The sequence below is a fragment of the Quercus suber genome, unplaced genomic scaffold (genome assembly GCF_002906115.3).
Source record: "Quercus suber isolate HL8 unplaced genomic scaffold, Cork oak 2.0 scaffold_83, whole genome shotgun sequence".
Taxonomy (NCBI): Eukaryota; Viridiplantae; Streptophyta; class Magnoliopsida; order Fagales; family Fagaceae; genus Quercus; species Quercus suber.
Window position 1 is genome coordinate 617,894 of NW_027069548.1, and position 27,121 is coordinate 645,014.

The following is a 27,121-nucleotide window of genomic DNA, read 5'->3' on the forward strand; positions in this document are numbered from 1 at the left end:
TCACGATGTGACAATAGTCATATAATATTTGCTTTCACCCCTTTTCTTGGCGAGTACCTTGGCTTTCCTCTAAAGCAACTTGGCTTTTCCTCCCAGGACTATAACTTCATTTTAGATAGAGTGAAGCAAAAGCTCTTGGGATGGAAAGCTAATGTGTTATCATTGGCTGGTTGCTCGGTTCTCTTTCAAGCTTCTTCGACTGCAATTCCATCATATGTCATGTATTGCTCTTACCTCCTTGGCAGAATTTTTGGATGGCATAGATAGAGTTAACCAAAATTTTCTTTGGGGGTTAGGATTCAGTCAAGAAAATCCATTGATTTGGATGCGATAAGGTAATTAAATCTAAGGAGGAAAGGGTCCTTGGTTTGCAATCAACTGAGGGAAGGAATATTGCCTTTCTATCCAAGCTTAATTGGAGATTTCACATTGAAAGAGAGGCACTATGGGCCCAAGTCTTAAAGGTGAAATATTGCAACCGAAGAAGAAAAATGCTTCTTATGCAAACAAACTCCCCTGCTCACTTATATGGGTAGCAATGAAGAGGGGCATGGATACTTTCAAGAAGGGCAGTAGGTGGATGGTTGGCAAGGATAGCAATCTGAATATGTGGGTTAGTAATTGGACGAACAAGGGTCCACTTTGACAGCTTATACAAGGGCTCATTACACAGGAAACAAGTCGATCGGAAGTTAAGGATATCATGCTGGTCACAGGTTAGGATTGGGATAAATTTTCTTTTGAGCTTCCTTTAGAAATCAAGTTGATGATTCAAGTAACTCCTACTGCACTCACAAGTAGAGTTCTATTGTTTTAGTAAACTAGCTTGGGTTGGCTCTCCTTAAGGTAACTTTAATTTAAGAAGTGTCTATAGGATTGTTATGGGATTCGAAGATAGCCCCCTTTCTTGGCTAATTGGATTTGGAAGCGCGATACCCTCCCTAGAATTAAAACATTTCTTTGGATGTGTGCCCACAACAGTGTTGGGGTTAAGGTTTGCTTTGAGAAGAGAGGTGTAGTAGAAGAGAATTATGTCCCATCTGCCAGAGAGCTTCAGAGACAGTTTTGTGTGCCCTTCGTGATTGCCTTCANTAGCCCCCTTTCTTGGCTAATTGGATTTGGAAAGCCGATACCCTCCCTAGAATTAAAACATTTCTTTGGATGTGTGCCCACAACAGTGTTGGGGTTAAGGTTTGCTTTGAGAAGAGAGGTGTAGTAGAAGAGAATCTATGTCCCATCTGCCAGAGAGCTTCAGAGACAGTTTTGTGTGCCCTTCGTGATTGCCTTCATATTAAACTGATGTGAACTTAATTAGGGATCGATACTTCAAATTAAACCTTTTGGATAAGTAATCTGTAGTACTGGCTTACATCAAATGGAAGACTGAACTGCAGATTACTTGCTGCGAGCCCTCTATGGAAAATTGTCTTTCCATTTGTAGTGTGGAATATTTGGAAGAGCAAGAACAAATTTGTTTTTAACAGGAAAACTCGAAACCCAAATATGGATGTTGAGATACTAAACCAATCGATTGAATTCATCCATTGTGTTTCTTCCCCAAGGCTACCAACTCATAATGTGGTTAAAAGAATTTGCTAGGAGAGGTTGCCAAAAGGATGGATGAAACTCAATACGGATGGTTCGTCCATTAATGGTTGTGTGAGCGTGATTAGAGATGATCGTGGTCATTGGATATTAGGCTTTACTAGATGAATTGGGATCATAAATAGCTTTGTTGTAGAATTGTGGGGGCTCAGGGATGGGCTTACTATGTGCTGTAATCTAAATATCTTATCTCTTGTAGTTGAAATAGATGCAAAAGCTATTGTGGATGTTTTAGGTAACTCATCTTATGTGAATAATAATATTTCTCCTATTTTGTATGACTGCAAGCTGTTGGCTTCCCACATTCGGCAAATTCAGGTTAAGCACTACTACCGTCAGGCGAACCAATGTACTGATGGCCTTGCTAGGATGAGTATTAGTCAGGATCTTGAATTTTCTTCTTTTGATAGTCTGCCTATGGACATGATTAATGTTTTTGAGAATGACCTCAATGGGATGTACTTTAAAAGGATATGTCCTGGACCTCTTGAAGTTCCTTAGTTTGCTCTATTGAATTGTCTTTCACCCCAAAAAAAAAAAAAAAAAAAATCCATTAAAACAAGCCATAAATATCTCTTTTCTAAATCACTAGTGGTCTAAGAAACTCTAACTCGTTGTGTGCATGTGTACTTGTAAAGTGACCTTGATTCTATTTATAGAACCTAATTTAATTTACCAATTTTCTTTATCTCTTCTTGATTGGCCTTTAGCCTTTTTAGTGTTCCCAATTCTATTACGCTATTACCTCTATTGTCTTCTCCACTTGTATCATCCTCTTTTTGTTAATCCTCCTCACTTGTCTCGTTCTCTTTCCCTCAATATCCTTTTAATGAACCACCACAACAAATACTCTGCTACTAGATGGGATCCACAATTTCATTAAATTTTTTTTTTTTGGTGAATAATAATATATTTTATATTAATGAGAAATAAGAGAATGCCTCAAGCCATCTCCAATTCCAGGGACAAGCATCCAATACGGAAAATAAGAGATGAAGATAAATTCATCCTAATTACAAAAGGCTGCCCAACAGGCCACATTGAGAGCCAACGAATTTATAGTTTTAAGAAAAAAAATGAAATCCCAACAACATAAAGAGGAAAGAGCTACTTTCAAATCATAGAAGAATGGAACAAAGAACCAAGGATTAGAAACAATATAGGTTTATTAGGGCTTCAATGACACCTTTGGAATCTCAATAAAAAATAACACATTAGATCTTGTGTGAGATAGCCAGTTTAATGACTTGGAAGGCTGCTTGGGCTTCTCCTTAAGTTGGGTCTTCATTTTAGAAACATGGATTCACAATTTCGTTAGCTAGTACTTATTGAACACATAAATATCGGACACAGATAAAAGGACTTGTTTCAAAATAATATGTAACATTATGGTTTAAAATCCAAATTGTTCAATTTACCAATATTGTCTACCTCTTCCTGGTTGTCTTTTGGCCTCTCTAGCATCTCAAACTCTACCATCTTTGCAATCTTCCTCATTTGTGTGTTATTTTCCATGATGCTCATTGCTTAGCCCTTCCTCAATCTCCATCAAGAACAAGAATCACCAGAACAAATACTTTGTTAGTAGAAGGATACACAATTTTCTTACATGTCACTTAACAAACAGTACATAAGTATTAGCCCTCCCTTTCTTTATAAAAAAAAAATTGGCTTATATCAAAATGCTACATAAAGTTAGGGTTTCAAATCCATTTTTTTTTTGTTTTAATATTTAAATACAAGGGCACAATATTTAAGTACCAAAAACTTTATTGATGAAAATTACAATATAGTCCATTTAATAATTTGAAGCCTCACATTATCTAATAGTTTATAGGTAGGAATTTAAATTTTAAACCACGTGTCCCATTATATTCCTTTAACTTTATAATAAATTGCTAATAACTCTTATAATTCAATTGATTGATACTTTCTGATGTTTTTAACGAAAACATTTAGAGATCAAATCTCCTTCATCCCAACTATTGAATTATTAAAAAATAAATAATATAGTACATGTGTACATTTAGTTACACGACCTATTTAATGAGTAAAGTGATTTATTTAAATAATACGTGTGGATGATTTTATAAAGCATCATGTAATATGTTGGAGGATATTGTCATATTGCTTCAAACTGGTCTAAAGGAAAACTTGTCCATAATTTTTTCACAACTATTAATATAGCTTAATTCTAGTAATTTTTTTTTTAAATTAAAATTTTTTTTTGTGAAGTTGGGGTATTATGGTGTTTGAACCCTAAAATTTATCCGTTGTAGACATTAGGGTTAGGATGATCCAAACTATAAATAATTAAATATCTCTGTTGACACTAGATTCAAGCTCTTGCCCTTAATCATGTATTTTTTTTCTTTTAATAAAAAACATTCAAGTAAAGTTAATATTATTCTTATTATTACAAACAACTATTATTTATCAAAAAACTTTTTTTTTTTTTTTTTTGAGAAAAGTTGATATAAAAACTATGCCTTTAACTGAATAGAGTTTTTATTCAAACTAATTTGGAGAAAAACTCTTTAAACTTCCCATATATCTATCTTTTAGGTGTGAATTTTGAAATTTAACCATTAAATTTTATATTCCTTATGTTCTTAACATGCAAATTAAATTTTATTAAAATCAGATATTATTTACTATTCAATCAATTAACTTATTTTTTTTATACACAATTTTAGATTATAAAAATTTAAAATTTTAATATTTATTTAATGATCTTCTTGTAATTTTGTAAGTATTAATCATGTAATAAAAATATGCAATCTAACAGTTAGTTTGAAGATATATATATATATTTTTTTAATGAGAAACTTTGTATCCTTTAACTTTTTCCCCCCAAAAAAAAAAAAAAAAAAAAAAAAACTATAGCTTTAATGGAAAAATGAAACTTGGATATGAATCGGACCTTCATTGGAAACCGATATCCGAGTTCCGAAACTTTGACGCACACTCTCACTCTACAATTTAGAGAGAGAAAATGGAGCAGAGTTCTACCCACCGTGGGACCCGCCCGACCCGGCCCCAATCGGAGCCGCTTTACTCCACCGTCGTCATCCACGGCGGCGACTCCGACTCCGACTCCGATCACGACCGAACCTACCGCAAATCACAACCACACCCACAAAAGCAAGACCTTTACGCTACAATGGTGTACAAAGATAGCGAAGAAAACGAAGATGAAGACGAAGACGACGATTCGTCTCTGCCTCCACTCCTTAAGCGACTCCCTAAAGACTTCGGCGGCGGAGCTTCGATCGACTACGACAACGACTACGGTGAGTCTAGCAAGACTGAAGATTTCGGCACAATGATCGTGAAGACCGATCGTAGTCTTAACGACCGGTCCTCTTCGTCGTCGTATTACTACTCGTACACTTCCTCGAAGCCTCAGAGCTCGCCGATCTCTGATTACGAGTCCGCGAAGAGAGCGATGGGTCGTCACGACGATGTTGATGATGAGGATGGGGATGAGGATGAGGAAGAGGAAGATGAAGGCGATGGAGAGAGAAACTCGACTTTTGTGGTGAAGAAGAGCGAGAGAGGTAAGAGTGTAAAAGGTTTGGGGGATTCGACGATGGGACGCGCGGTGGCGAGTATGCAAGCGGCTGGAGAATTAGAGTTTGTGAAGCAGAGGAAGGCAAGCGCGGCGTCGGAGCAGGGCGGCGAGGAGGGGCGGAACCTCGCGATGAGAAACATTTCGACGAGTTCGATTCCGGAGAGTGTTGTTATGAGGGAAGATCCTTCTACTAAGTATGAATTGCTCAATGAGCTTGGTAAGAGTTCAATTTTGATCCTTCAATTGCGTAGTGGATATGATGTTTGTGGTATTCAATTGTGTTGTTTTGATGCATAATTGGTGAATCATTGGATTGGATTGTAGAATCATGTTCATTTTGGGGTGTTTTGGAGTTAAAAATCTGTTTTTCTTGCTCGAGATCACTACTGATTTCGTGTCGTTTTGGAGTTAAAAATCTGTTTTTGCTTGAGGTCACTACTGGTTTAGGCAGTGTGCGTTTCAATTCTTTTGTGAAATTTGTTGATTTTTTGAACTTTAGAATGTATTTCGCGGAGGAATTCTATACAAATGCTATTGCGCGATGAACGGTGAGTTGATTTAAGTCAAGAGAATGAAAAAAAAGGTGGAATAAGACTTCAAATGACATGCCATTTATGGAGGTGGAATAGAGTATGATCCGTGATTTTCTCCCTAGGGGTGGATCCAGAGGGCCCTCTGCCTTGGTGAGGTTCCACGTCATTTAAAAAAAAAAGGAGGCTGCATAGAGTATGAATTTGGATAGGATGAAATGGTGAAAAAGAAGTAAAGAATACATGTGGTTGACTCTAATTAGTGTGTTGAGGATCCATAGCCAACTCCATTTTTTTGGTTCTAAAGCTTGGTTGTTGTTGTTGTACTTTGTCATGCAATAAGATTGTTATTTGTGTATTACAAGAAAAAGTTGATATAGGTGAGTTTTGTGCGACTATGTTATTGTGCTGAACAAAGTTGGTTTTTGGTTATGGCAGGGAAGGGGTCATATGGGGTTGTTTACAAAGCTAGGGATATAAGAACTTTGGAGCTGGTTGCCGTCAAAGTCATATCATTAAGTGAAGGGGTGTGTTTTTTCTTGCTTGTTCTTGTTTCTAGTGTTGCATTTGGTTTAAGTTTGAACTTTTCAAAATGAATTACAATATTTTCCATGTTTAGGATGAGGGATATGATGAAATCTGTGGTGAGATTGAGACGTTGCAGCGGTGTAGTCATCCAAATGTTGTGCGCTACCTGGGGAGCTACCAAGGGGAAGAGTATCTTTGGGTAGTTAACAGAGAATTTGATTATGTACTTGTGAAATGAATTGCATCAGAAGTTTAAAGTTTGGGACTACTTATTTTAATATCTTGGCAGATAGTTATGGAATACTGTGGAGGTGGAAGTGTTGTTGACTTGATGAACGTTACTGAAGAGCCTTTGGAGGAGAATCAAATAGCATATATCTGTAGGGAAGCATTGAAGGTATGGTTGACGCTGGTTGGTTTGAAATTGTAAATTATTGACAATAAGCAATTTTAAATATTATGCCTATTTTATAAAAAAAATTCTAATTTTTGTGCAATAAAACTTAAGTCAGACTACTTTTTGCCATTTTTTATGTGACGTAATTCTTCCTTGCCTTCTATCTGCTTTATACTTAATATGTTGTTTATTTTTATATGTAGGGTCTTGCTTATTTGCACTCGATTTCCAAGGTCCATAGAGATATTAAGGGTGGAAATATTTTGTTAACGGAACAAGGTGATGTCAAATTGGGTGAGTAGACTTCATATAGTATTGCCAACTTCATGTCTATTTATATCTAAATAATGTCTTGTTATGGTGATTTATGAATCCAACCTCTTATTTCTGTTTAATGTTGTTGATACTTGTTTTGTTATATATGACCTATTATTTGGATGATGGAATTGGTTTAGGAAGCACTATTTGGATGTTTGGAATCTTACTCCATTATGTTTGATGTGGATAGTGTGGAAGGAATGGAATAGTAATACTTTTGCGGATATTGAGAGACCTCTCGACCAACTCCTTGTTGATTTGTACTTTGTTTGATTGGTCTTGCTAATGGGATTTTACACATTGTAATTCCATTTGAGTTTTGAGACTCACTTTAATTTCTTGTATTATTTTTTGTAATTTTTTGTGTTACTTTGTGCTCATCATTGTGAGCATGAAGTAATTTTATTTTTCAATAAAATATTATTACTTATATAAATTTTTTTTTTTTGAGTGGTACTCTGTTTAAAGTTACATTAAGTATAGCTTGAACTCAACTATGTATATTTTTGTATGTATGTATGAAGTAAAAATCCATTAATGAATTTTAAAGGGTGCCACCCATGCGCGGTTGTTTTTTGGGACTTCCTTGTTTGATTGGCTGCCATCGTTGGGTTCCTTTTCTTTTTTGTCACTTTGAGATTTTATTGATCATTGTGCTATACAAATATGATGATGGTGGTCTCTAGTATACTCCCTGTATACATTGTTTCTTTTCTTCAATAAGATATGCTATTTATCAAAAAAATAAAAAAAAAGTGTGTCACCTATTCATCTCCTGTCAAATGCCCTGCATGAGACAACGGAAGATCATACTCCAAAATTTCAGCATTACTATAACTGTTGAACTTGACTTGTTAACTGGCTAAGAGCTTCACAACACTTTCGACATAACCCAGTAAATCCCAAACATTAAAAATATCAGAGTGCAAAGCTCTCTAGCAAGAAAATGAGAAGTAGATGGTCAATAGTTTGCTTTTCTCTCTTACACATGCAACACCAGTCTATCACAAATAATTCTGCATCCAGAGGTTCTTGGTAGTTAGGATTTTCTCCAAAGCTATTGTCTAGAGGGAAAAGCTGATATTTGTTGGAACTTTAGGCTTCCACAGGATCTTCCAAGGAAAGGACTGATGAGATGTCAAGTGTAACATTTTATAGTAGGATTTGACTTTAAAAACATTTCGTGAAGATGGAGCCCAGCAAACTGTATCCACTCCATCTCGTCTTATCTTCCCAGAATAAATCAAATTCATAAAGGAGACAATCGATTCCTGTTCCCAGTCCTAGACTGGGAAAACAAACAACATCCCAATGGTAGCTATCCCTTACAAAAGACAAAATGTCTTCCACCTAGGCATCCTTATTGCTTGCAATATGAGCTTCAAGCTATTATTTGTACTTTGAAAATAATTACAAAAGCAATATGAACTTCTAGCTATTAGTTGAACTTTGAAAATGATTACAAAACTTGAGTCCGAACATTGAACTGAAGGTTGAACCCATGATTTATGTCACTTGCTCTGTGTCTGGGACCCTGGGTCGATGTTCAGTACTGTTCTAAACTTCTAATAACAATTGTTTCTGCTTTTAGCACCTAAGCATGCATTTGTCAATAACTTTGTATATGACAGACTGCAGCAGAGTAGTCATCATCCGATCAACTATCTGCAGTAAAACTTTTGAATTTTACTTAAGTCTTGCTATGGTATAATCTAGTGGATGCCTTTGAAAGTAATTCATCTCCTTTATGTTGTATGAAGCTGATTTTTCTTATTTGAATGGAATATTTTGGTAACACAAGTGACAAAAAACATATAGATAAGTAATAGACAATGAAGAGGGTTTGAGAAGGATTTCATGGGGAAATTTATTTATTTTTGGGTCTTCTACCCCCTCTTCTTTAACTAGATTGGATACCGAGTCTATGCAATGCCTATAAATTGGGCTGTCTTTTTCCATTTTGGTCATTGAATTTAGAAGTTAAGAAATATAGCTTTTCCTTTTAATAGCACAATAATTTACCATTTGGTGAAATTTTGAAACATGGGCAGGTGATTTTGGAGTTGCAGCCCAGCTTACAAGGACCATGTCAAAGCGCAACACGGTATCGTATTTGTTTGACTTAAATGCAGATACTGTAGTTTGCACACAATTTTTTTTAGTTTTTAGCCTCCAAATTCTCCTTTCTGTTGTGCTTCATTTAAATTTATGTTTTATGGGCCAGAAGTAACCACTAGTTCACTTGGGGTTCCTTGGTGATGCCTAGGTGATTTGGTTTCCCTTGATTAAAAGTCTCAGATAAATTTGTATTCATGGTTCTATGATAAACGTGAGTTATCAATTTTCAATACCTTGCTATTTCACCAAGGGAAAGCAGAGAGCTCAAGATAACATAATTTACATCGTGAAATATGAAGAGCAAATTATTGAAGTAAAGAGCAATGGAATGAATGTTTTAACTTATGCTCCAAATCAACTGTTGCTTCCATCTTATTAGAATGTTAAATATACTAAATAAATTTTAATAAATAGTGACAAAGTGGGTCGGGTGACATCTACTTAGAAATTAAAAAAAACTACTTTACTTTTGACATTAATATCAATCATTAATGAGTTATCAAATAACCTATATATATAAATATATATATATATATATATAATCAATGGTATGATGTCAAAGTTGCATTCACAAAAGTATATAAATTTGTCAAGATGCCATTACTGCGAACCAACTTTTTAGGGACATCAGACTGGTTCAATAAACAAATTTTATATGAAGAGTCTCCATATAAAGAAAGCTCCATCTATTTATCTTGACTCATTGCATTGTCACATTATCATCTATTTATGACCTAATCAGGTCAAATTTGAATTTCTTGATTTTTCAGATCTGAAAGAAATTTATTTGCAATTTTTCTTTTTTTCCCATTGCAAATTTACTTTTAACTTTTAAGACTTCCTTTGTTAAGCAAAACCCCACCCTTCTATGAACCTCAGCTATAAGGAGAGGTTCATCCTCCTTTCAAAGGCCCTTGTCTGCTATAAATTAAAGTCAAAAGATTGTCTTATATTTGGTGAGATGGTGGAATTTCAATAATTTTTCCTCCATAAAAGTGCCCAACCAAGGAATATTATGTCTGAAATCTTTAGGGATAACCTTGACAATACACTGCTTTTAAAGCCTCTGCAGTCTTAGGTGTGCCTGGGTGGAAAAGATTTTGTTTTATGTTAACAATTTCCTTCCTAACTGCAGCTGGCATTAAAGTAAACAATTCCCCCCCCCCCCCCCCCAAAGCATTGTTGGAGGGTTGTTGAAATAAATGTAATGGCATTCTTTGCAGATTATCATAGAAAAATCGCCAAATACTTTGTTTCTATTAATTCCCAAAAATAATAATACCGCCAATATTAGATATTTTTGGTCCAGCAGCATTGTGAGTAGTGTGTGTAAGTTACTGGCTAAGGTGTGGCTAACAGATAATGCCTTTGTTGGTGCTCAGCAGATTCTGGAAGACTCAGTTCTTATTGCTAATGAATGTTTGGATAATAGAGTGAAGAGTCGTTTCCCAAGGGTGAATGTAAGCTGGACAATTGGGACACGTTACTTTACCTTTTAGTAGAATGGGGTTTGGTGATAAGTGGAGGAGAATACATGCTTGTTTCTATGGTCCGTTTCTCAGTTCTGGTTGGCAGATCCCCTGCTGGTTTTTTTTTGTAGTTCTCAGGGGCTAAGGCTGGCGGACCCATTATGACCACCATTATTTATTCTGGTCATAGAGGTGTTGAGCCGGATGCTAAAGAAAGTTGTCCCCGCCGGGGGGGGGGGGGGGGAGTAGGGCCTGATCTAGTTGGGGAGTTAAGTATCTCTCATCTTTTATTTACGGAGATACCAACTTATTTTGTGATGAAAATAGAGACCAACTTCTTTATATCAGAATGGTGTTGACCTGTTTTGAAGCTGTTACAGGTCTGAAAGTCAGTTTGGGTAAGAGTGAAGTGGTTCCAATAGGTGATTTGGGTAACATGGGGGATCTAGCGGAAATATTATGTTGTAAAATTGGGAGATTGCCTACGACCTGCTTGGGAATTCCTATAGGGCTCCCATTAAGGCACTTTTTGACGTAGGAAAATTCTATAATAGAGAAGATGGAACAGAGATTAATTGGTTGAAAGATTATACTGTCAAAGGGAGGGAGGCTAACTTTGTTGAAGGGTACGCTTTTGAGTTTACCAACATATAATCTCTCCTTATGTACAGTTCCCATGTCTTAGGCAAATAGGCTAGAGAGGCTCCAACAACATATCTAGTGTGGGGCCTCAGAAGAGGAGTTCAAATACTCTTTGGTGGCTTGGGATAAGGTATGTTCACTTTTTGAGGTAGGCAGTTTGGGCTTACTGCTAGGGGCCAGTTATAGGTCCAAAGCTATTTGGGATCCAATTTTAGAGAAGATGGAAAGGAAGTTTGCTGGTTGGAAAAAGCTTTCCTCACTTATTTCCTCTCATTGTTCCCTATTCCGGTTAGTGTTGCTCAAATGATTGAGAAGATTCGAAGGGATTTCCTATGAGGGGGTTTAGGAGATGAGTGTAAGTTCCACCTAGTGAATTAGAAGAGACTATATGTGAACTGATTCAGTATGGTATTTTGGGGTTTGAAGTGTAGGGCGCTTTAATGGTGCATTGTTGGGGAAGTGGCTCTGACGCTTTGTTGTTGAAGGTGATGCTCAATGGAGATCCATTGTGGCTACCAAAAATGGAATTGGGTTAGGCGGGTGGATGTTGGGGGTGTTAAGGGAGCCTTATGGTGTATCTTTATGGAAGCATAATCGGAATGGGTGGGAGAGATTTGCTTCTTTTGTTCAATATGAGGTTGGCAGTGGTACCCATGTTTGATTTTGGCTTGATTTATGGTGTGGGGATCCTATTCTTAAGGAGGCTTTTCCTGTTCTTTATGGTATAGCATGGAATAAGGTGGCTGATTATTTGGGCTGGAGAAATGGTGTAATGCATTGGGATGCTTTTAATAGGTCTGTTCAGGATTGGGAAGTGGGGACTCTTTATTCTTTTATGGGTCTTCTTTATTCCTCGAAGATTGTGAGGGGTAAGGAAGATTGCGTGCGTTGGACCCTACTGAGACAGCTATCTTCTCTGTTAGTTTGTATTATCGGGTTCTTTCTCCTACTCATGTGCAAAGCTTTCCTTGGAGAAGTATTTGGAGTGTCAAGGCCCCTTTGAGAGTGGCCTTTTTCTTGTGGACAGCAACTAGGGAGCAAATTCTAACTTTGGATAATAGTCGCAAGTGTCAGATATGTATTGTTGAGTGGTGTTACATGTGTAAGATGAATGGGGAGTCCATGGATCATCTACTCCTTTGTTGTGCTTATGTGCACAATCCTTGGTCCCTAGTGTTTTGCATGTTTGGAGTTCAGTGGGTCATGCCATGGAGGGTGGTGGACTTGCTGGCTTGTTGGAAAGGGGACTTTGGTGGACACCGAACCATAGGTACGTGGGAGGCTATTCCTGCTTGTATTATGTGGATTATATGGCAAGAAAGAAACATGTGAACATTCAAGGGGACTGAATGTACATTGCTAGAGCTGAAACTGTTTTTCTTGAGACTAATTGTATGATTGCATGGCTGCCTTGAGTAGGCATTCTTTTTTGTTTCTGGACTTAATGTAATTTTTGTTAGCTTTACTCTTTGGTACACTACTTGTGTGCAGGGGAGTTTGTTTTGCTGTTTTGTTCTTTGAGTATGCAATAAAAGTTCTTATTTATGATAACAAAAAAAAGTCTCAAAACTCACTTTGATTTTCTGTTTGATTCTTTGTAATTTTTAAAGATACTGTCTGTTCAACATTGTGAACATGAAGTAATCTCTCTTTCAATAAATATATTACTTATAAAAAAAAAATATTGGCTTCCAGGATGGGGAATGGGTGATTCAAGCTAGTGACTTCTGATTCATGAAGCATGGTCTCAACTTGTTGTGTTATCCAGGGGGTGAACAATTTTGGTGAATAGTTTTTATTTTATTTGATTAGTAAGTTACACGTGCACCCAGTGGGTCTTGAACTTATTACCTCACCCTCCAAGCAATTATATTATGGGAGAAGGAAGTGCTAGTTGAGCTATAGCTCATTGGCAACAGTTTTGGTGAATTGATAAAGAAATTTTTTTAATAAGTAATCTGATTTCCAATTGCCTGTCTTTTGTTCAAGGTATCTAATTATTGATCTGGCTTTGTTCCATTTTAGGATTATTGATTTTCATCTATCTTAATGCTTATTCCACTGTTAATATTATTCTATTTTTCCTTTGCATTTTTCTGTCTGTACTTGATGATTGGAAATATTTTCACTATCTTTCTCAGTTCATTGGCACTCCACATTGGATGGCTCCAGAAGTTATTCAAGAAAGTCGCTATAATGAAAAGGTACCATATTCTTGGTCTTGGTGGATTGAATTTTCTTTTGGGCTTCTCTTCTTGGTTTTTTGCCCACCAGGATGCCGTCTACATCATTGTATTACTCATTCTTTAACAAAACATTAGAACACCTGAAAAAGAAGGTAAAAATTTATTAAAGTTCCTTGGACCTTCTGACGAAGCAATGAATAATTTTCCATTCTCTCTTCAGAGATGCATTACTTGCCGTATTTAGAGAAAACCCAGATAAATAGCCCCCATCCCCATCATTCGTGTTGGCCAGCAACCTACCTAAGGCTTCCATGGCAAGGACAAATAAAAATGGGGAAAGAGGATCCCTCTGCCTCAAACTGCAAATCCTGGCAATGAAACCACTAGGACTGCCATTCACCACCACTGAAAAGCGGACAGTGGAAAACCAAGAGGCAATCTATGACCTTCCTTTCTCTCCAGAGCTGCACCTTCCCAGCATATATAGAAGGAAGTCCTATTGACATGGGCATCAGCTTTTTCAATGCCTAACATGCACAACACCCCAGGAGTCTCATCCTTCAATCTGTCATCTAAACACTGTCTAGCTATAATGATGGAATTGTATTGATAATGTTGAAAGGAATTGTATTGATATTAGGATATGGTGAATATAATCATTTAACCATGTACTTCTAACACTCTCCCTCACGTGTGGGCCAAAACTACATTTTAATAGGTGAGGTCTAACACGTGGGAATTTAAATGAAAAGTAGAGTGGAGGAGACAGGGATTAAACTCAAGACCTCCCTCTCTGATACCATGTTAAATTACCGATTGTCCCGCTTAAACTTTTGGGATAGTCGGTAATTTAACAGATATCACATTTTATCATGTTGCTATTGTTGAAGGAATTGTATTGATAATGACTAGCTGAAAAAAGAATCTAAAAATTTGGGATGATAACTATATTAATTTGAAGTGAAGGTCCTTCACTTATTTGAAAAGAGAAAGCATGCAAGCAAAGTTGTTTGATTCATCATAGCAGCTGGAACACTACACTCTTATTCAGTTCAGGTGTTTGGTAACATTTTTGGTGTAACTGTTTGGAGACATTACTGTTTGTTTAATTATGATTGCTCTAATTTATTTTTTTGTAGCTCTTAACTACATGGTACAATTAAATATTCCTGTTTTCAGGTGGACGTATGGGCTCTTGGCGTGACTGCAATTGAAATGGCAGAGGTATATCTTCCAAGTGCATATTTTGTTCTACAATTAACTGGCAAAATATGAAAGCTCAGCCATCTTTTTAAAGTTTTAGTTATAAGCTGCTTGCAAGTGGATTTATTTTTTTAAAAGAATCAAGAAAGCTCAAAAAAAGATGTTGGGGATTAAATCCTCCTAAACTAAAAAAATTGACCAATGCCCCCCTGGAAATATTGGAAATAGGCAAATAGCCCCTTGCCGTTTCCAATTTCTATTAATTTCACAAATGTTAACGAAATATATATATATATATATATATTCCTATGTACTAGATATACCCTTAGTGAAAAAAATAATCACATCTTGTCTCTCTCCTCTGGGGTTTCTTCTTCAATCCTTCCCCATCTCTCTCTCTCTCTAAAAATTATGGTTTATAGATCTACACAGTTATACACGTATGGTTTACATATCTACTACCCATAAATACAAAGAAATTCCCCAGCAAACCCACCGTCTACATACCCAAATCCCCCATCAGCAGAACCAAAATCAACCAATGCAAATCCCTTTGTTGACCTCAGATCGCCAATATGAGAAGTGGTGTTTTAATACAACAGCAACAACGGAGCAAGCACATTGAAAAGACTTGACCTGTGAAATTTCAATTTGTGAGAGAGAGAGAGAGAGAGAGAGAGAGAGAGAGAGAGAGAGGTGAGACGGGTTCAATAGATGAATTATTGGCAAGGACCACTGGTAGCGGGTGGAGCAAAGGAGGCCTGGCTCGAACTCAGATTAGCATGGTCTGTGGTTAGAAGCTTCACACACACATACATAGAGAGAGAGAGAGAGAGAGAGAGAGAGAGAGAGAGAGTTCAGGGGACATTGGTCGATCTCATAGTCATTAATCCCTTTTGCTCTATTTTTCACTTATATAAAAAAAATTCCTCTTTTTTTCAGGGACTTCCTCCTAGATCAGCAGTACATCCAATGAGGGTTAGTGCCGCAATTTTGATTTATAATTTATACTGTAATTTATATTTTCATTTGTCACACATTAATCCATGTTGTGCATCGGTCTCCTTGGAACGTGGTTTTTACATGATGATGTCTTGTGCTATGCTTATATGCATTCAAAGCCTTCAATAGTGTAGGACATCTTGGAAAATGAATGCAACTGGGTGATAGTCCCCAAAACTTATATGTAGGAATATTGCTTGTCTTTTTCTTAGGTTAAAAAAGCCTTCCAATATTTTGATGTGTACTATGTTTGCATGGGTATGATCTAAGGCTGCCTAGTTATTCTACAAGTTCTGCCTCTTGTCCACAAACTGCTTTGAAATTAGCTTCTGCAATCTGTTATAAAGTGTCTATATATTTTCTCTTTCCATTATCAAAAAAGAAATATTTCATCTTTCAACACTAATAGGACTAATAGTTGCACTTTTTAGAAACCATCTAATGAACCTTTTTGTTTTTTTTTTTTTGATAGGTAATTGGAAGTTTTATTGAATAAAAGTAGATCTTGGTCATGATGGTGAACAAACTGTACTTGAAACAATTACAATCAATCTAATGAACTCAATGAAACACCAATAAGACTCTTGAGAGCTTCTTGAAAACCCTAGGCCTAGCTTAACTGGAGCGAGACTCTGAAATATACTTTTTTGATAATTACTAAGTAGTTTCTTTGCCAAAGAGCAAAAAGGGTGTATCCCCTAGTACACAAAAAGTATACAAAGGAAGAGCCAAAAATAAAAGAGGGAAACTAAATCAAGGTCAGATACTTTGACATATACTGAAAGGAAAATTGTGGACTTGGCAGATGCTTACAGTTCTGCTACTGCACAAAAGAAGTTTTATAACTCTCATACCAAAGATTAAAAACTGATTTAATATTTATAAAAAAAATGGATCTTTGAAATAAGGTTAGACTTGTCTCCATTGGATGTTTGTTGGCTCTACATACTTCCTGTCAGAATTTGAGTCTTTCTTAAAGATATGCTTTGGTTGGGGAAACATTTTTCAAATGTTTGGAATATGGTACTAGCGTGTCTAATGTGGTTAATTTGGCGGGAACGTACGCACTTACTTTTGAAGATATTGAGAGACCCTTAGATTTGTTGAAGTCTATGCTAGTTGGGACTTTATTTGAGTGGTCTCGTATTTGGGGTTTTACTCAATGTATTTCTATTTAAGATTTCCTACAATCTGTTAGCATTTCTTATTGATTTGTTTGTAATTGTTTCAAGTATAGTGTGTTCATCATTGTGAACACGGCGTACTTTTTTATTCAATAAAACTTCTATTATCTATAAAAAAAAAGTGTTTGATCTTTGTCCTATTTTGAATATAGTTATTTTTACTCAAAGAAAGGAAAAAAACTGGAATCTACAGAAAGAAGCAACTGGATCCTTTTACATATGGCTGAATGAGTTTTTATATCATCTTTATTATGTACTTGAATATTAAGTTTTAGATAATTTTTTGAAGAGTATCTAAAGTGAGGAGACCTCATGGTTGTAGCATGTGGAAGTAGCATATGGGAAGGCATTTGAGGCTGGTTGGTTTAGATTTTCTGATTTTGTGTCTATTAGGGTGGGGAATGGCAGGAGAATCAAGTTTTGGCATGATGTGGTGTGGTGATTAGTCTTTGTAGGTCTTGTTTCAAGACTTATACTTGCAGTGGAGAAGGATGCATCTTTGCATTCATTGATTACGTTTGGAGAGGGCGGTAGAGGCGGCTGTTGGAATCTTAGATTGCTTATGGATGTGATTGGGAGCTAGAAGTGATGAAAGAATTGATGGATTTTCTTTACTCCAAACAATTTTTTTTTTGGTTAAGTAATAAGAATCGTATTAATTATGAAGAAACAGTGAATAAAGCAGATACAAGGTGTTCATGATAGTGAACACAAGAAACAACAACAAAAAACAACAAAGATAGAAAAAGCAACTTAAGGTACAATTCTAAGGGAAGTAAGAAACTCAATAATAGAAGAACAATTTGTAGAACCCCAGCACCTAGACCAATCAAAAAGAGTACTTTGGCATAGAGCTTGTAATTGAACAAGCGATTTCTCTTTAGCCTCAAAAGAGCACCGATTTGTTTCTATCCAAACAACCCACATCAAATAGCTAGGAAGCATATTACATATGTCCGAAGAAAATTTCCCCAGCCAATAACTCCAACAAAACACCAAACTCTCCATAGATCCAGGCATGACCCATTGAATCCCGAAAACTTGTAACATTTGCACCCACAAAGAGTGAGCTACAGGATAGTGTAGGAGACGATGATCCACAGATTCCTCATTATAGCAGCACATACAGCATTGATTCGCCAAGAGGAGACCCCGGAGCATCAAATTATCCCTAGCCAATAACTCCAACAAAACACCAAACTCTCCACAGATCCTAGCATGACCCATTGAATCCCAAAAACTTGTAACATTTGCACCCACAAAGAGTGAGCTATAGGACGGTGTAGGAGAAGATGATCCACAGATTCCTCATTATAGCAGCACATACAGCACTAATTTGCCAAAGGGAGACCCCAAAGCATCCAAACTGAAACAGTTGATGACTTGTTGCACTGCACCACTGCTAAGGAGATGTGGTCTTTTTGCATTTATGGTTTTTGGAGTACTGTGGATAATGCTAGGCCAAGTCACTGATTTGTTGATGGTTTGTAGAGGGGTGTTTGGATGTCATTGTAATAGGGTTGCGTGGAAAGCTACACCAGATTGCATTATGAGGACCATTGGGAGAGAAAGGAATCGCTGGATTTTAGAGAATGAAGAGCAATCTATGCAAGATATGAAGAATATTTCTTTTAAGATCTTTGTTTGAATATTGTACTTCAATTGGGGGGTGTCTTGTGGTTCTATTGTTGATATTTTGGACCATATGAGTGTCTGCTTGTAATTCTTTGAGGCGCTTGCATTTGAGTGTTCTTTCTTTCTAATAAATTATTCTTTTGTCAAAAAAAAAAAAAATGTATGATGTCCGAGGAAAAATGAAGGATCATGGTATTATTGTTTGTTACTTTATAGTGCAGCGATAGAATTGATTCATAAATTGGTATACCATTTTTGATGGGATCTAGTGCATTAGTATTGTTATGATCACACCCAAAATTGGTATACAATTTAGATCACTGAAAACAAATTCTATGTGTTTTTCACCTTACGTAGCTCCTTTAATCACTTAATGTCAGTATTATGGTCTTTACAGTTTAGAATAATGTTGTTTTCTACCTTGCTTGCTGATGCATGCTGCATAATAAGTGAACCTGTGACATCTATTTGGTGTTATGCAGTGATGAGGGAATACATGAATTATTTATTTTCTGATGATAGGTTTTATTCATGATATCCAGTGTTATGCAGTGATGAGGAAATATATGACTTATTTATTTTCTGTTGATAGGTTTTATTCATGATATCCAGGGAGCCAGCTCCAATGCTTGAGGATAAAGAAAAATGGTTTGTTTTTTAAGTCCATTACATCTACATATTCTATTAACAGTTATTGTCAGTGCTAACATGTAAGTTAGATTGTGATGAATAAAATTTTGAATTGGAAAATTTCCATTTGTTGGGTGTTGATTCCTAAGTTTTCTCTACTTGTTGCTGATTTCAGACAATCCCCTAAGTGCTGAGTTCATCCTTTTGTTCAATTTCCCCTTATCGTCCATTTGATACAGTCTGGCATCACTTATGTCTATAATTTCCTTTAAATTTGGTAGGCACTTGTATGATAATTTTATGATCCTTTTATGATCACCTTTTGGTCTCTCTTTCCCGCCAAATTGCTTTATATGCTCATTTGTATTTACACGTTATATAAGCTGTTTTTGTATTAAATCTGTTGGTATGTAGGATAAATTGGGGAATTTGTAGGGTCTTACCGTCTTAATAAAATGAGGAAGGTCTTGATTTTGGGTTGTAAAGGGAAAAAAGAAATATATGGTGTTTAGCGCAGTATGAACAATACCTGTGAATAGTTGCGCAAGAAAGAGAAGAACAAAAGAGGAGAAAGGGAGAAAAAAACACAGAAGGTCAAAATACCTTAATGCTCAAAACACCATATTTTTATTAACCCACCCTATTTATTCTTCGAATACATTGAGCATAAATATTCTTTTTAGCACTACTACTAGTAGTATTAGGACTCCTAGTTTGACTAATAACCTAAAACCTAAGAAAGTACTAACTAATAAATGACTAACTTAGACTCGAAGAAAATAAATCCTAAGATACTTAGAAAATTTTGGACTCAACTATACTTACTAAAAATAAAATACCCTTAATTCACATTGCAAAGGTTACAGAAAATACCCTTCAATTTATTTGGTGTTCAGTGGGTTATGCCACTAAGAATTTCGGATCTGTTATCTTCTTGGCAAGGCTGGTTTGGGTGTCACCATAACAGAAGAATTTAGGAAGCAGTTCCTCATTGCTTATTGTGGTGTTTATGGCAGGAATGTAATGCTAGAAGTTTTGAGGACTGTGAAAGGACCATCCCTGAACTGAAATTGTTTATTTATTTATTTATTATTATTATTTTTATGTCATTATTTCACTGGCTGCCATCTTTGAGTTCCTTTTCCTTCTCTTCTATTTTAGATTTTATTGATTATTGTAATTTATTTTTTGACTTTTATGGTCTAGTATACTGAATACAAAATTTACCAAAACTTGTTAAATAAAAACCTAAATTGAAAATTGTTTTCAACCTTAGGACACATACATCTAGACCTCTAAAGCCACACGATTTTTACTTCAATTGGATTTCACATGTGGGCCTCATAAAGTAAATCTTGAATAGACGAATTTATAAAATAGTAAAAAATTCCTCATAAAGTAAATCTTGAATAGATGAATTTGTAAAATAGTAAAAAATTAATCTTCCGGCTACATCGGTAATGTACCTAATCCCTTACCCCAAAATGAGTCTCCTGCTCTCCTTTGTAGGATGTCCCATAATAGTGTCAACTTACAATGGCGCATTTTTGGTAAGACTTTGAACTTATTCTACTTCATTAGACATTGTGCCATTTCAAACTGAGATGCAAAATAAAATTTTCATGATTCTTACAGCAATAAGGGTTCTATGACTGCTTTTTGCCAAGTTTGCCGAGTGAAAATTACTAGTTTGTATTCAGAAGTAGTGGGACAAACTTACACATTGTTTATAATTGATCTCAAGTCTTAAGAGAATACATTCTTAACCTATACTCTTTCTATTTTAAATGTTGGCTGAGTTGAGTGGTTAGGTATCTACAGGTTGAGTTGTGTTTGTTCCAGTAATGTTATAAAGATCAGGAAGCAGTGGTTGAGAGAGAGGCAATGGTCTTCCTCTCCTGCAGCAAAATAGAGAAGAGTTCATGTAGGCCATCTCTAGGCTATATTTTTTAGAAATATCTGAAGTGCTCATAGTTCATAAGAATCTTAACTTCCCAAAGCAATTGTCTGGACTGTCATTGGAATTATTATTTGTTTTTGTGATTTCTCTCATATGTCCAATTTGGACCTTACCTCTCTACATGCAGTGCTAATTCTTTCCTCATATAATGGTACAGCTGTCCTAAAGAAAAGAAACTAGAGCATCTTTTCTTGGTAAAGTTAACGTGCAATTTTTATTTTATTAAATTACCGATTGTCCCAAAAGTTTAAGCTATTAGGAAATTGTGATTTTAATCACTTAACCATAATTCTAATACTCCTCCTCACTTATGGGCTCCTCACTTATGGGCCTAAACTTCTCCTTAATAAGTGAGGGCCCAATAAGTGAGAATTTAACATTTTAAATGGAAGGTCGAGTTAAGTCAGGGATCAAACTCAAGTTCTTCTCTGATCCCATGTTAAATTAGCGATTGTCTCAAAAGTATAAGCTATTAGGAAATGGTGAATTTAATCACTTAACCATCATTCTAACACATTTAATTAAAAAGTACAAAAAAAATTGATGAGAGAGAGAGAGAGAGAGAGAGAGAGAGAGATCTAATTTTGCAATTGAACAATGAAAGCAGTGGATTGGGTTGTGAAGCGTGGAGCCTTTGGTCTGCAATCTCACTACTAGCCCAAACCCAACCTGAATCATGATCAGTAGCTTTCCTAAGCAATTATTTGTAAAGGTAACAGTTAAATCTACGAAGTTGTAATCCTATAATAATTCTTGATGATTTAAGTTTTGGAATTTATATTGCTGTCACTGGCTGAAGCAATATAAGCTCACAATGGTTTTATGTTCTACTTCAAGCTCTAGCAAGCAGAACTTTCTGAATTCATGGTGGTTCTTTTAACTTTCATTGCATACATGCCCAAATATTTCTGCTGTTTGTTATGACATTTCTTACTTAAACCATGATAAACATGTTATCTCCTTTGGCAGGTCTCTTGTGTTCCATGATTTTGTTGCAAAGTGCCTAACGAAAGAACCTCGTCTACGCCCTACTGCATCTGAGATGTTGAAAGTACGTTAAGTAACATGTCTATTTGTGTGATTAAAAAATCAAATTTTAGAGAAATTTTGGTCCTACAAAGTTTTATTTTACGCGTACTCCTTTCTTTAAGGCCTTGCATGTTTAAAATAATAGAAGAGCTCAAAGTATTTCCTCATATTATTGTCTATGCTGAGAAAGTGATCCAGATATTATTTAAAATTGTTTCTGTTTTGTTATGCACATTTATCTTGCTTGGTTTTGATATATAACTTATGGTTTGGTTATTAATGATATAATACCTCAGTTGTGTAGAAGAATTTTACAAATTTACACTGAAACTGGTTCAGTGTAGGCTATATGGTGTAATCTATTTATGACCATGAGAAACACTGATCTAGCATTACTAGCATTATGTATAGGCTAGAAACTGGTTCATTATTATGTCTTTGAATAAAATTTTCTTTACTTATCAAAAAAAAAAAAAAAAAATGCATTATGTATAGGCTAATGTTCCATAGAGCTAAGGAATCTTATACGTTTCTTTTGCCGTTAAGCATTGATGATTAAGAAATTGTATGCATATTTTGTTAAGTTCGCATGTGTTCATTCTGACTTGACCTATGTTTTCTCTATTTATAGCACAAATTCATCGAGAAATGCAAAAGTGGACCCTCTGCAATGTTCTCAAAGATTAAAACAGCGAAGGAATTTAGGGCTTCCATGGCTCTTCAAGCACAAAATCTTGCTCCAACTTTGCCTGGAGATGATGTATGTTGACATTTCTCGATTTTAGTCTCTCCCCCAATTCAACCACCCCTCTCTTTCTCCTGTTCCACCCCTTCCTCCTGAGGTGTCTCCTTTTACAAGAAATTTTTTTAATCTTAGTTTACCGTTTTGAATTTGAAACAGCCACTGGAAGCTTCAAATGAGAATGATGATTATGGAGGTACTGTTCCAGCAAGGCCTTACAATATTGGGCTTCAAGTTGCAAATGAAGTACTTGCTCCTAGCTCTTTGACGAAACAGCACATATTGGATGGTACAGAACAAGATGGAGAAGGTATGCATGTCTTACATTTTATGTCATTGAGCACATTCTAGCTTGACGTTAGGCTATGATTCAAGCAGTGAAGCTAAGTTCTGTCACAATATCTTCAGAAATTATTAAGTGGCTGATTTCCGCTTGTAATTCTTAAGGTTTCCTTGTGTTTTTTATACATGAAGTAGTCTCTTTTTATTTTTTTATTTTATAGGTAATCAGAGAACTATTATTAATGAGTAAAAAATGAAAAGTACAAGTTGTTCATGATGATGAACGACAAGAAAAGATAAAACAAACAGCAATAAAAGAGGTAAACAGGAAACTAATCTAAGGGAAAACATAAGCTCAGAGAGAGAAGAATAATCAGTAAAACCCCAACAACGAGACCACTCAAAAAGACTACGCTAGCATAAAACCTTTAACTCATCCAGCGTCTTCTCATTGTCTTATATAAAAAAAGGTCCGGTTAATGTATGCCCTTAGGGCACATATTAATTATCCATTTTAGAAAACTTTTTATGTGAAATTGAAAAAGCTGTCAAAAAAGTTTATATATATATATATATTTTTTTTTTTTTCCATAAAAATGATTTTTTATTCAGTTGACTATTCATGTTAATCAACATCATCATCAACTTAAATCTAACCATTTGTGAGTAAATTAAAAATGTGAACCTAATTTATAATTTAAACTCATGATATGAACTCACACACACATTTGAGAATATTTCAACTTATTTTTTGATAAATTAAGGTTGTAACAAACGCATGAAATTCCCACTTTTATGGGGTCTAGGAGAGGTCATGGTAGACAACTGTATGCCCAATTTTTTTGAAGAAGCTAATTCCTTGACTCGAGGTTTTGAAGAAGCTAATTCCTTGACTCGAACTTGCGACCTGTTGGTGGAAGGCAATTGCCATCGCAAAAAAGGCCTTACCTCTTCAACTTATTTTTTGATACCAGTAGAAAATCAAGAGATTCCCTGTGTTTGGATCATATGCTTTAACTTGCCTATGTAAGGCATTGATTACGAGTAATTGCTAGCATGTGGTAGGATGGTAATGTCACCAGTGATGTTGTCTTGTCTTCCTTTTATGAGGAAAAAATTCCTAAAAAGATCAAAGATATAGCAACAACAACCAAGCCTTATTTCCAAAACTTTGGGGTTGGCTATGGATCATCAACAGACTAATCAGGGTCAGCTGCATGAATTTTTTTTGCCATTCTATCCTATCCAAAATCATACCTTCTCTTAACTCCTTAATTGACTTGTTTGGCATCTCATTATAACTGTTAGACTTATGGTTAAGTGATTAAATTTATCATTTCCTAACAGTTTAAGCTTTTGGGACAATTGGTAATTTAACATGGTATCAGAGCAGGAGATTTTGAGTTTGATCCTTGTTTTTACTCTACCTCCTATTTAAAATGTTAAATTCCCACTTGTTGGGCCCCCTACTTATTAAGGAGAAGTTTAGGCCTACAAGTGAGGGGGAGTGTTAAATTTCTGGTTAAGTAATTAAATTCATTATTTTCTAACAGCTTAAGCTTTTGGGACAATCGGTAATTTAACAATAACTATCTATCTTGTATGAATTTTTTTTTGGTAATTTGATAATTGAGGAGGGGGGGTTTGAACCCTGGATGTCTCATTTGGAAACATCAGGAGATGTCAACTAGTTGAGCTACAAGATTCTTGGCCTATCTTATATGATTTATTCCCATAAAATCTGGTCAAAGCGGCCATGGTCATGTCATCTTATCTCAGTTGTTTGTTAGTTGATCATTATAGCTGTAATTTACATTTTAGAGATCACTCTAAGATCTTTTAACTGTTTGTACAGAGATAACTTAATACAAGTTATGGAAGGCAAATAAGTCATTTGTTTTTAAGAGAGGAAATCTTTTTAGGGTTTCTCAATTTTCCATGCATATTTAAGAGTCAGCAGGTTATAAAATATTGCTGGACAATACTGTTCTTACCTGAGCACTATGTCTTCTAACGTATGTGAATTCCATGTATGACAGGTAATTTTGGCACTGTAATAGTTCATGGGGAAGATGAGGTAGATACAAAGGCCACTCAGACGCTAATTTCCAGTGCTAAAGAACACTCACCTGCTCTTGAACATGTTGAAAACCTTTCTGCTAGTGGCACGGGAGGCAAATCAGCTTCACCCCAGTACTCCCCTCATTATTTATATCTGATGTTAATTTAGGCACCTATATCTTGCTTTGTCATCCCTGCCTTTTTTTAAGTTGATTTTCAGTCAATTACATATATGGTTATTTTTTAGTATATATGATTGCAGGCAGTGATTTTGCAAATTTTGTCAAAGTTGATTTCAATTTGCTAAAGACAGAAATGTATATTTTACAGTATATATGGCTGTAGACCAGGATTTTTGCAGATTTCCTAAAATGTGGTTAGTTTATAGTTTATTTGGTTATGCAAATGCTCTTGATATGTATCTCTACTTAATCTGTCATACTTAGATTTAATTCTTTGCTTGTGTAGTACTTAAAACTGTGATTTTCGTTTTCAATTTAAAAAGTTTTTTTTTTTTGAAACTTAAAGGGTGCACCAATTTTATTATGATAATGTCTCAGGGTGGAGAATATAAGAGGTGTTGATGCAAACAACACATTGGTTGGAGAATCAAATTCTGTTACACAGACCATACGGGCATCTTCTGACTCCGTTTCTGGCTCTACTGAACAGAACCTCAAGACAACAGGTATTACTCATGTGGAAGTTGGGGGTGGCAGTGGTATAAACAGTAGCACGTTGAAGAATGATACTGTTAGCCGCAAAGCTTTTGCATTGCAGGATAAGGTAATTTCATATGGAATTCTATATTCACCAAATGATAAATGAATTGTACTTGTATACTGCATACTGCTTCAGAAGTAAGCAATTAAAAGGTCAGTCAGGGTGGGGAACCTTTATTAGAGTTTTAGACATTCAGTTATGAACATTAGATTTGGATTATTTGCATATAGAAATGTAGAGCATGGGTAGCTTAGGATCTATTGACTTGAGATTCAGGATGGCTTGCTTGTCTTTTATTTTTTGTATTATCTGTTTGTCAAATAACTTACTTTTCATGAGGTTGGATTCTGATCTTTTGTTTGACTTGTTGCCCATTTTGATATTTTTCACTCTTCTTAGGAGCCTCTGAAATTGCTTATTGCTGTGGCTGATTATGGGGCCCTGCTAACCTAGGTTTCGATGTCAATGTCATTTGCAGCTTTGGTCCATATATGCAGCAGGTAATACAGTACCAATTCCATTCTTGAGGGCAACTGATATATCCCCCATTGCTCTCTTGTCAGACAATGTGCTTGGTAACAGTGGAACTGTAGATGTTGAGGCATTGCAGGAGCTCTTTACTGGTGATGGACAGTTGAAAAAGGGTCGAAGAGGACAAAATGAGGTCACACCTCATCTCTGTGTGCACCTGCGCATGCGCTCATATGCCATTTGATAATATGGGATTCTAATCTGTTTGTTGTGTTGCAGATGCCCCTTCCTCCAAGCGTGTACCAGAGACTCACTTCAAGTTCTACCCAATTGAATTTGGCACAGGCTTTAGCATACCACAAAATGTTGGGCTTCTTTACTTGTCTAATTATGGGTTTTGTTGTCTGTAAACATGATTGACCTTACTTAAATGTCTACTTTCTTGTTGAGGTATGTTGCTTGATTTTTTTTTTTTTCTTTCGTTATTCATTTTTTGCAGGTGTTATGAAGATATGCCACTCCAGGAGTTGCAAGCAACACAGGAGCAACAGACCATTCAAAATCTTTGTGATACACTTAGAACTATTCTTCGGTTGTAGATAGGCAAATGCTGCTGCTAATGTAATTTTTCTTAATCTATCTTAGTCTGTTTAGGTTATGGAAAGGCGAAGGGTGGCACTAGTTGTAGTCTTAACATTTATTGCCGCAGCTTATACATATATCATATATGTAAATTTTAAAGTAGGGCTTTTCCCAAGAGGGGAATTGTAAATTCTCAAATGCCTTTCTCATCTCTAATTATTTGAATTTTTAAAGAAAAAATTGTCATGAA

At 35.7% G+C, this 27,121-nt stretch overlaps 1 protein-coding gene across 1 annotated transcript; it reads left to right on the plus strand.

Annotated features, from left to right (window-relative positions):
* The first annotated feature begins 4,523 nt into the window (after positions 1-4,523).
* Positions 4,524-27,121, plus strand: LOC111986546 (serine/threonine-protein kinase 1). Its single transcript, XM_024018208.2, has 18 exons — positions 4,524-5,396; positions 6,148-6,236; positions 6,329-6,436; positions 6,527-6,634; positions 6,838-6,928; positions 9,004-9,056; positions 13,323-13,385; positions 14,547-14,591; positions 15,513-15,548; positions 18,984-19,039; positions 21,951-22,032; positions 22,642-22,770; positions 22,912-23,062; positions 25,074-25,227; positions 25,656-25,881; positions 26,297-26,482; positions 26,569-26,654; positions 26,789-27,121. The coding sequence occupies exons 1-18, from the start codon at positions 4,601-4,603 to the stop codon at positions 26,886-26,888; spliced, it is 2,559 nt and encodes an 852-aa protein (XP_023873976.2). The 5' UTR covers positions 4,524-4,600; the 3' UTR covers positions 26,889-27,121.

Excerpts from the sequence above, each read along its gene's own strand:
- LOC111986546 (XM_024018208.2), top strand. The coding sequence starts at position 4,601 with ATGGAGCAGAGTTCTACCCACCGTGGGACCCGCCCGACCCGGCCCCAA. Across the intron at positions 9,057-13,322 it reads CCATGTCAAAGCGCAACACG|TTCATTGGCACTCCACATTG; the intron begins GTATCGTATTTG and ends TATCTTTCTCAG. Across the intron at positions 13,386-14,546 it reads AAAGTCGCTATAATGAAAAG|GTGGACGTATGGGCTCTTGG; the intron begins GTACCATATTCT and ends TCCTGTTTTCAG.